This window comes from Neolamprologus brichardi, chromosome 23 (assembly GCF_056152115.1).
Source record: "Neolamprologus brichardi isolate AB-2024 chromosome 23, ASM5615211v1, whole genome shotgun sequence".
Lineage (NCBI taxonomy): Eukaryota > Metazoa > Chordata > Actinopteri > Cichliformes > Cichlidae > Neolamprologus > Neolamprologus brichardi.
In genome coordinates, this window is record NC_142125.1 from 43,693,381 (window position 1) to 43,704,578 (window position 11,198).

The following is an 11,198-nucleotide window of genomic DNA, read 5'->3' on the forward strand; positions in this document are numbered from 1 at the left end:
ATGTGATTCAGGTGTGTTGACCCAGGGTGAGATCTTAAACCTGCAGGACACCGGCCTTCGAGGCCTGGAGTTCGACACCTATGCTCTATGCTGATCTACTGATCTATGCTCCTGTGACTTCTCAATTTCCCTCTGGGATTAATAAAGTCTCTCTGATTCTGAAGTTTGAATATAGCTGAGCTTTTGCTGGCAAAAGTTGAGGTTTGGAAAGAGAAAATCTGACAGACCAGATGGTGGGGCGACCGTGGCTCAGGGGGTTGGGAAGCGTATTTGTAACCGGAAGGTCGCCGGTTCGATCCCTGGACTCTCTGTCCTGGTCATTGTGTCCTTGGGCAAGACACTTAACCTACCGCCTACTGGTTTTGGCCAGAGGGGCCGATGGCGCGATATGGCAGCCTCGCTTCTGTCAGTCTGCCCCAGGGCATCTGTGGCTACAACTGTAGCTGCCTCCACCAGTGTGTGAATGAATAGTGGCATTGTAAAGCACTTTGGGTGCCTTGAAAAGTGCTATATAAATGCAATCCATTATTATTATTATTATTATTATGTGGTTGGCAGGAAGATGAAGGCCTATTCCAGTTAAGCTCTATCCTGCTCTTAACAAGGATAGTAGGATAAGTGTGGCTGGTGGATACAGAGTGAATATAGAGAGAGGGGCCTTAGGAACAGGGAAATGAGAAGTTGCTTAAATCACACAGTAAAAAAAGATGAATTGGGCAAAGGATGGAGAGTCACCAAATAAATACACCGGGTAAAATAAGTATTGTCACTAAGGTTTTAAGTAAATATATTTAAGTAAATGTATTCTCCCTACACCCACAACTGCAGTCTGACCCACAACAAGAATCTCATCATCAAGTTTGCCGATGACATTACGGTAGTCGGACTCATCTCAAAGGGAGACGAGGCAGCCTGCAGAGAGGAAGTCCTGAAGCTGGCAGCCTGGTGTTCAGAGAACAGCCTGGCATTGAACACTAAGAAAACCAAAGAGCTCATTGTGGACTTCAGGAGACACAGCACTGACTTAGCCCCCCTTTACATCAACGGGGAGTGTGTGGAGAGGGTCCACACCTTCCGGTTCCTTGGTGTCCTCATCTCTGCTGACATCTCCTGGACAGACAACATCTCAGCGGTCGACAAGAAGGTCCAACAGCGGCTGCACTTCCTGAGAGTCCTCAGGAAGTACAAGCTGAACTCCAACCTGCTGCTGACCTTCTACCGCTCGTCCATTGAGAGCCTGCTAAAACAGTGAGTTTTTGAGTGTGTGGGTTTTTTCCCATTTCCTCTATGAACCACCACTGTGCAATACCAAATTCTATGTGCAATAACCCAAATTTTTAAAACTGGCTTGTATATTTGTACATTTTATATATTTTTCCTCTGTTAACACTAGGGGTGCAACGATACACAAAATTCACGGTTAGGTTCGATACTTTGGTGTCACTGTTCGATATTTTTTCGATACAAAATAATGTTCATGCTTTTTTAATTTGTTCATTTATTAAAATGAAAAAAATATATTTTAACTCAAAAGTACAGTTTTTAAATTTAATGTTGCTGAAACAACAAAGTAATAAAAAAAATAAATCTATCTGATGGAGAAATCACTCATCTTTGGAAAAGAGAGTTTATTACATAGAAATGTCTCTTTCCAAAATAAAAGCTATACTATACGCTTCTTCTGGGCTATATTCTCAGCAGCATATTAAACATATCAGGTCCCCATAAGGAGAATCATGTGCTAACGGCTGTCTAAATGACTCGGGTAAAGTTTGTAGCATGCGTGCTTGTTGTTTTTGTCTGCTTCCACTTGTCTTTGCACGAGGATGATGTCGGAGTAAATGTGCAGTCATATTCGTTGTGTTCCCACTAGTGCTGTCAGCGTTAATCTGAAATGACGTTAACGCCACAACACGGCAAATCTCCGTTAACGAGCTACCATGGATCGCCCCGTGCGTGGGGCTGGACGGCGCCAACACGTTAACGAGCTAACTGCGCTAACGCATTAGTTCCCACCCATGTAATTGAGCATTGCTGGCACATCCGACATACTGTTTTACTTTAGTCCATGACGCGCTTACCTTCAGGGTCATACGTCACATGAAGACCAAAATAGTTCCAAACGCCAGATCTGAATGAGGGTGGGGGAGGTTCAGTTTGCCATGTTGCAAGGAGCTTAGCTTCTGTCTCGCTAGCTTGCGCTGCGCTCAGTGGATCTGCGCTCAACAGTGCAGCCTAGGCGGAGTAGTCGAACGCAGATCCACTGAGCTCTCAACACAGACAGCACCGTCAGAAGGAAAGTTGATAAAATAAATAAAAACGTTGTATTGTTCGATACATATGCGTACCGAACCGAAAGCACTGTATCGAACGGTTCAATATCGATACGAGTATTGTTGCACCCCTAGTTAATACTGTCCATATGTATATAGTGCTGCAGAACTGTGGATACCATAACAAACACCATGTTTGGGGGTCCAAAGGCACTGCATATCACCCCCAAAACACCAACAACAGTGAGGTTTGGAACATCATAGCGTGGGTTGTTTTTCAGAATGTGGCACTGGCACACTTCATATAACTAAAGCAGGGATAAATGGAAAAATGTACCAAGACATTCTTGCTAAAAATGTGCTGCCATCTACCAGGACCATGAAATGAACGTTTCAGGAAGACAGCGATTCCAAGCACACTGCCAGGGAAACTCTCAATTGGTTTCAGAGAAAAAAAAATAAAGCCTAGAATGGCCCAGCCAGTCACCTGACCTGCATCCAATTGAAAAGCTATTAACAGAGTGAGAGCCCTTGAGTAAGTCTGAGTCAGAGTTGTGGTTCCACAAGTGCTTAGAGGGCAGTTGTACTGACATCAAGGATACTTGTGTTTTCTCCTTTCTTTCCTTTTAAAATACACCTCAAACTTCTGTGCTGCTGTATCTTTATAGTGTGGCTAGTATATGTTGATAACCTTCAGAACTATTGTGAGGCTCCATGCTACAGATTTGATCAATCAAATAATTGACTGGTATTTCCTCAGAATTCTGGGGGAAAAAAAGATGTCCCCACTTTTTCTTTTTCTAGCAGCCAATCATGTTTTGTACCATGCTCCGCCACTGCTGGAGGGGGGAAAAGACCTGTTGGAGTGAATGGTGCTGCCACAACTCTCCCATTCAACGGCTCTGGAAACATCTAAAGCTCAGAGTTCACTGAAGCTTTGGGAGTAGAAGACTGATTGTGTGGCCAAAGTCACACCTGAGCAATGGGACGAGTTTCTCCATACAGGAGGCGTCTTGAAGCTGTCATCACCAAAAAAGGCTTTGGTACAAAGTATTCAATAAATTTCACTAAGTGTGTGCAATAATCTTTTTCCTGTGTATATTTTCATTTTTACACATAACTTCATTATGGACATCTATGGTTGGATTTGATTGGTTATTACTGGCATCTGGTAAAAAGTTCATGCCAACACCTTTACAAAAATATTTACTTAGAGAATGTGGTGATGTGTTCAATGCTAGTCTTACCTGCTGGGGCTTAATTAATGGATGTGTGCATGTGAGTTAACTGGAGGAACCACATTAGCCAGTGTGATGCCAATTTAGCATTGGTGCCTTCTGAAATCATTTCAGCGCGTTTGAGAACTTGTTATTACAGAGCATTAACATCTGGGTTATTTTGTTTTTTGTTGTAGTTTTGGGGTGTTAGCATTTGGAGGGAAAAAATCAATTGAATCCACATTGAAGTACAGTTTCACCATCTCATCATCTCACAGCGTTATTCCAGCGTCAGTTTAGTTACAAGGAAGTTATTTACTTGGAGAGCACAGTGGTGCCGTGGTTAGCACTGCTGCCTCACAAGAAGGGCCTGAGTTCAATTCCACCATCAAGCCAGGGATTTCCTGTGTGGAGTTTGCATGTTCTCCTTGTGTTTGCATGGTCTTCTCTCCGGGGACTCTGGTTTCCTCCCACAATCCGGTAAGGATACCATACCATACCATCCAATATGGTATGGTAATCCAAAGAAGCACAGTTAGTGGGGTTAGGTTAAATTGCCCATAAGTGTGAGCTTGGATGGTTGTCTGTCTCAGTGTGTGAGCTCTGCGACAGGCTGGTATACCCTGTCTCTTGCCCTAAGACAGCTGGGACAGGCTCCAGCCCCCCGAGACCCTGAATTGGATAAGAGGAGGAGAATGGATCATTTAGCACATGAACACAGCGGGATAATCAGAAAGATAAGACCAACTGAAGCTTTGTTCAGACGCTTGGGCACAAGGAAAAAAACATATAGACTTTGGTGAGTTGGTTGAATTTGTACAAAATGAAATGCCTGGTAACGGACGAGGACATGGATGGTTACACTCTGTGCAATAAAGAGGATGTATGTATCACAAAACACAGTTGATCAGTTTGTTTTACTCATCTACACAAGACGTAGCAGCCGTGGCAGTTTGTCCTGCAACAACAACTGTGATCTCCACATTTTGACTTTCTTATGGAAATAGTATTTCGCTCTTTTCATTGTTTTGAGTAGTACTTAAAGTATTTCCACTTTAATCTTGAAATTTCGACATTTCTCAAAATGATCATTTTTAAAAATATATTTTTTATATCACGTTATATGTGTTGTATGATAATGTGTAAGCTGACAGGCAGGAGAAAATAAAGGGGGGGGGGGGAGTAGAGAAAATGAGGATGGAGCAAAGTGTGTGTGTGTGTGTGTGTGTGAGAGAGAGAGAGAAAGAGGCATAGTGAGTAATGAGGGGGGGCGTTACTGCAGCTCCCCCCCCCCCCCCCCCCCCCCCCCAGAAACCAGAGGCAGGCAGAGATGGATCCAGGAGATCGTGGCCCTCCACAGCCTCCAAGAGTACCGAAGACCTAAGGCCACACATCTCAGCAAATGCTGTGCAGCCATCCCAGAAGGAGACGGACGGAGGCGCCTTACTGGCAGTAAGATACATGTTAAGTAGTTCTATTTATCATTTTGACCTTCAGATTAATTTCCTGACCTTGAGGGAGAAGTCCCAATTCAAATGTGACAGGTTATTTCTAATAATATCACCCTTGTTAGAATCAGAGTTTCTAAGTTATACCGCATTTTGTCCATTTTTAGCCAAAAAGTCATTAAGCTGACCTTGAAGATCTTTGTGTACTTGAGCAAAATGTAAAGGATGAATCTACTCTATCTATATTACTCTATTCTACATCCCTACGAAGTTTATTAGAATTCAGCTAAAAGCTTTCATGCCATCGTGTTTACAGAATGATCACACACATATGCAAATGCTACCAAAACATTACCTCATTTCTAGTAATAACTACGAAGCTAGTTCAGGTGCTGCTGACATGTTTCTGCAGACTCCAGCAGTGATGAGGGTTCACTGTTTCACAGCAAATAATCATACAGGTTAATGTATGAAGAGTAATAAGCTGAGTAATAAGATGTCATTTGTTAATTTCATACATGTGTGATATTCTTTTACTGTTAATAGCTTCGTCTGCTTGTTAAAGCTCGGGGTTCAGCACCTGTCTTCATCACCACGCCCTGACTCATCACTCACACATGATTGGTTAACGTCTCGGAACTACTTCGTTTTATTCGTTAACCGATTGTTCAACATCCAGTTTCCGTGCCAAGTCACTTCCAGTAACTAATATAACATAGAAAATATTTGCATTTTTTCAGATTTTGCACATATACCGATTCTTTACCGTGTAGATGTAAAACGACAATGATGAAGGAAAACTCACTTTCTCGTTTTATCCAGTAAACTGGTTCGTTTTCTTTTCTTCTGAAAGTCTTAACCGGAAATTACTTGAAAAGCGACCGGAATCTCTTCCTGGTCGATGTGGACAGAAAGAAGAAATTCAGGGTGAGGTCTGTTGTTGTAGTTGCGGTAATAATGGGGATAATTAGTGAAGATATGTCGGGAAAGTCCCGTGATTTATGTAGGACTGCGTTGTGCGGCTTATGAAGCCACTTTCACGATGCTTGAGCAGATGTGCAGCGCTGCATGAACACTGTGTTAGCCGCTAACGCTACAGACTACTGCACCTGTGACCGGCTTCTTTGTGTCATTTAAGTCTGCGGTTATTTCCCCCATTGACTGTTAGTAAACTCAGCTTATTAAGGTAACTTTAGCAGTTTTTCTGTAACCATCCAGGGCGGCCAGCCCCGGTCACTGCTACCCGACGTGCTGTCCCAGATTGACGAAGAAGTGTCTCCAGAAATGCGTCTTCACTCAGTTTGCCCCTGGCTGGATGTTTGTAGATCCACATAGTCCCAAAATAGTTCCGAAAGTCCGCGATGGCGTCATCCAAAGCAAAGGTCGGAGTCACCAGCGAGACAAACTCCCTTAAAGAAAGTAAAAGCAACGCGAGCAGCTCAGCGGAAGACGCCTCACCAAATAACCGCACATACTGCCTTGATGACCTGGAGACGGTCGCCACAGTCGGTGAGTTGACCACAACTGTTCGGGTGTCTTATCTTAGGTTCAGACTGGGTGTTCCCCGGAGGAGTTTGACATCAGAAAACCTTTTTAAAACTGATGAATTTTCATATTTAAAAAACATAAAGCTGGAGTCACACCTGGACCAGGGGCTGATGGTGTGCAGAGTTTTACAGAGTCTGTGCTGATTGGTTTCTGTGATCGTCACATGTTGTTCAAAGGAAGTAGAGTGAAGCTTTGCTGGAGTGTTCAGTGATTTCCTCTGTTCTCCTGTTATTGTTATTATTATTGTTATTTCCTGTTCAGCGTCTGCTGTTATTGGCTAAGGTTCTCTGCTGTGAAACAATTGGATCTGTTTCCTCGTTAAGAAGATCTCAGTTGGTCTGAACTGTGAGCATGCAGTGTGTCACTCTCACTCACATGTTCACTCTTCTGCGTTTTCATTCAGTGTCCAGTGTGTGGCTGTTTGGAGTCCTCGACTGTGCTGTGCTCAGGTCTGATGGACCGAATCCTGACGTTGTTTCATTCCCATAGAAACTGTTGGAGGTTCTGGTCAGCTGAATGAATCTTCTACCGTCTCTTTATTTGTACTTTTCCCAGTAGTGTAAGCTTACTACCACTGCTGCCCGGGCCACCAAACGTTTAAGTTTAAGCTTACCTTTTTTTTCCCTTTAAATACTCGTTGCATTGGTTGTATCAGCAGCAAAAACCACATTCAAACAGAACAGAAACACCATTTTTACATATTTACATCATGCTCAATAGTTACCAAAGCAGAGTACTGTACAGTTATTAAAATTAGAGTACAGATAAGTGGCAAGCCCAGGCTGTAGTGTGCAAACAGAGCAGGATACTGAAAGGTGTTGTTACAGCGCTGATGTAAACATCTGTGTTTGTTGGGAGCAGTTCTGATCGTACAGTCTGACAGCTGCAGGGAGGAAGGAGCTGCAGAAACGCTCCTTCATGCATCGAGGATGCAGCAGTCTGTCACTGAAGCAGCTCTGCAGCAACATCTACATGCATGGGCTGGGAGACTCTGTCCATCAGAGATGTTATTTTGGCCAGAGTCCTTCTGTCTCCCACCACCTGCACTGGGTCCAGGGTGCACACCAGAACAGAGCAGAACAGAGCTGGCCTTCCTGATGAGTTTATCCGTATAATACGGGTACCATAGGTCAGATTATTTGGTACGCTCAGACTTGATATGGTACAAAAAAGTAAGAGGCATTTAAAAAAGTATTAGAACAATATAAGCACCAGTGTCAATAACAACGCCGTTTTTAAGCTGTCCGTAGTGCAAATGCCCCCACACACCGTGTGGTATACATGCACACTATGCCTGACCTAAACCCAGTAGAGCAGCTCCAGGACATCATGTTTTGGTCCACCTAACCTGCCCAGATTCACCTCAACGATGCCCTGGTCCAGGTCTGGGAGGAGACCCTGTCCCCCATGTTGTCAGACGTCCATACAGGCACATATCCTGCTGCATCAGTTTATCACTTTGATTTTTGGAGTCTCTTTGAATTTTTCCACACTTTTATCAAATGTGGCATCGATTTGTTATTAACATGTTATCCATTGAGCAGCATCAGGACCTGCACCAGTTATAACATGGTGGGGGTCCTGAGGTCCTGAGTTGGAGTCCACCACCTGCATGTTCTGCATGCGTGTTCTGCCCATGTTTGCGTGGCGTCTCTCTGGGTCATCCAGCGTCCTCTCACAGTCCAAACACATGCATTTGGTGGGGTTGGGTTGATTGATGATTTTAAACTGCCCATGGGTGTGAATGGTTGTGTGGAGTGTGCTAGGCTCCACCCCCCATGATCGCTTGGCACCATATTTTCTTTGCTGATTGAATTGAGTTGGTGAGGAAGGCTGCAGGTGTTTCTGTGTAGTTGCTGGCACGTCCATCCCTGCCAGGGTTGCAGCTCAGCGTCAGTCCAGGACTTACAGAGAAATATGGCACAAATAATAGTTTTATCCTTTTAATATGCAAACACTGCAAATCAGTATCTCATCCAACAATACTTCAGTCAGTATTGGACGTGTTTCATCATCACTGTGTGGAGGGTCAGCTAGTATAAGTGAATGAAGGCTCATGGTTATCAATAAATATAAAGGTGTCTTATCTTTCAGTAACAACTTGATTTGGTGCAGTTTGAACTGAACTTGTGCTGCAGATTTGCTGATTCAGTGACTGCAAACGGCATCCGATTGAATCAAACTATGGGATGACACCGTTTATGAATTGTTATGGAAGCGAAAAGTATTTTTTTAAACATAATTTCCTCTGGAATGATTCTGATGCTGATATCTGATAGGCCAATAATGTCACCTGACCCATGTGTCATCATGCCCAGGCAGAGGTTGGACATGTTCAGGCTGCCGTGAGGACACCTCACTGCTGTACGTGATTCCACCAGAAGTCAGGCAGAAACCTTCAGACTCAGAGGACTCACAGCCACAGCTGTGGGCTGGATCTAACTCTTAAGCATTTTAATCAGTATGACAAATATCCAATTTACTATTGTGTAAACTGGATGTGTAACTGTAACTGTTTGTAGGGATGAAATGAGAGGAGCATGTAACTGAAAGCACTTAAAGCTCAGCGAGTTTCATGTGATGTCACAAAAGTGCAGATGAACAGCGTTCCTGGGCTGAGCGTGCATCAAACCCTTACGTTCACTGTTGCTGCTGTCACCCTGACGCTCGTCTCCACCCTCTCCACCCTGCCTGCACTGATCCACTCTCGTCTGCACTGCTGTGGATGTTTGCTGCATTTCACAGCTTGTTGTGTCTTTGTTGTTGTACCTGTTTGCCTCTCACGCACATGCATGTTTTCTGTTTTGCTTCTACTGACATTCATCCTTCTCTCCAGTGCATACCTCCACCTCCCAGGGTCTCATCTGCTACCTACTTTATCATAATGTTGTCTGATCATCATAGTCCAAGCAAACTCTCATCTGCCTCGTCTGTGAATCTGTCCATCGAAGAAGGGGCTCAGAGCCCCCCGATGTCATTTCAATCCATCTGTCACTCCTGCACATGGTCACTCACTCCACCTAGGGCTGGGCGATATGACCCAAAATTCATATCTTGATATTTTTTAGCTGGGTGGCGATATGAGATATATATCTCGATATTTTTTTAAAGCCATAAGTTAAGAACAAAAAGAGAGTTCTTAGTCACACTGTGTCCCAGATGTCACACAGGCATTTTTATTTACATACAGCATAGATTTACATGAAGAAATTACTCAAAAATAAATTATGAGCATCTATTAAATAATCATGCTCCATAAATAAAAGAAAACAATGTTGTTTTTGTGCATAACAAAAAGCTCATAATTGTGCAGTCAAAATGTAAACTAACAGACGCTGAGCATAATAACAAGCAGCTGCTCTGTTCTTAACTTCTACTGCGTGACTGACAGCCTGGAGTTTGAAATCCTCTTTATAACCGTGTCTCTTAACAGGTGCTATTTATGGTAATATTACGTTGAAGCACAGTACGTATCACTCCGCGAGGCTCCTCGGTAGCCGTAATGCTCCGACAATCCATCAAGCGCTGCATCTCCGTAGCTTAGCAAAGTCGTACTAAAACATTTTTGACAGATTGCTGAGCGCCGTGTACCACATAAAATCGGTTCGCGGTCAGTAAGCACAACCAGAATTCATACATAAGGCACACTGTCAACTTTTGAGAAAATGAAAGGATTTTAGGCCGTGCTGCCCCTCTGGGCTGCATGTCGTTAGCGTGGTTAGCTCGGTAGCGCGATTAGCTCACTAACACGTTGACGCCGTCCAGCCCCACAACTTGCTAACGGAGATTTGCCGGGTACATCTTGTCGCTGCCTGCAGGTGAAGCGATGGGGGAGGAGGGGGAGTTGTGTTCAGTAAAGGAGGGGCGAGGCCGAGTAACGTTGCGTAGAGACAAAAGTGGACGAAAGAGGCAAACTTGTGGCTCCACAAGTATAATTATAACGTAACATAGACTATATCAATATAAAGGATGTTGTCACATCTTATATCTCGTATGAAAATATATCGATATTTTTTAAAAACTCGATATATCGCCCAGCTCTAACTCCACCCTGGCTTATTCTCACAATGTCCAGTCCAGCTTTCTGAGTCATTGACTGCTATGTACTCCAAACCTCTCATGAATAACTACACTCCTAATATTAGCAGTCACAGTCAGATTAAAAGCACCTGGAAATGACAGTTTATATAACAAATATCTTTACAGCTGAGGTCCCTCATGGCTCGCTCCCTGTTCTAAAAATCTTCTCTGATTTATCTTCTTCTGGTTGCACTTCTCTCTGCATGAACTGAACACATGTTTGTATCTGTGTGGTTCATGTTGAACTCCTCATCTGCTGCCTGTGTGAGTGTCCTCCACATGTGAGTCAGCCAGTCTGTTATGGGTCTTAAAGTTCACCTTGTTGTATATTTAGATCAAATAAAAGGTTCCCCTGGCAGATTTGAGTTAGTGACTGTTTACTGAAGGGTGGAAACTGGACCGTCCATCACCTCTGCTGTCTGTTTGAATAACTGTGCAGAGCTCGAGACAATGTAAGGAGTCTAACATACGCTCATGCAGCACTTTAGTAATATTAGGCTCCACACAAGCCAAAGCCTAATGAGTGCTGGGCAGGTGTGCAGCAGGGGATCGCATCCATCCGCTGTTCGTGGAAGCAACGGCATCAAAATCCTGTCTGCCAACTCATTTTGTCTGATGAGGGATTTGGTGGC

General features: G+C 43.8%; 1 protein-coding gene across 1 annotated transcript in view; it reads left to right on the forward strand.

Moving 5' to 3' along the window:
• The first annotated feature begins 5,807 nt into the window (after positions 1-5,807).
• The window catches only part of prkx (protein kinase X-linked), a 46,925-nt gene continuing 41,534 nt past the window's right edge, over positions 5,808-11,198 (forward strand). Inside the window, exons 1-2 of the mRNA XM_087835936.1 lie at positions 5,808-5,865; positions 6,157-6,447. Coding sequence (XP_087692062.1) covers positions 6,300-6,447 — 148 coding nt within the window. The 5' untranslated portion in view covers positions 5,808-5,865; positions 6,157-6,299. The remainder of the gene's footprint in view (positions 5,866-6,156; positions 6,448-11,198) is intronic.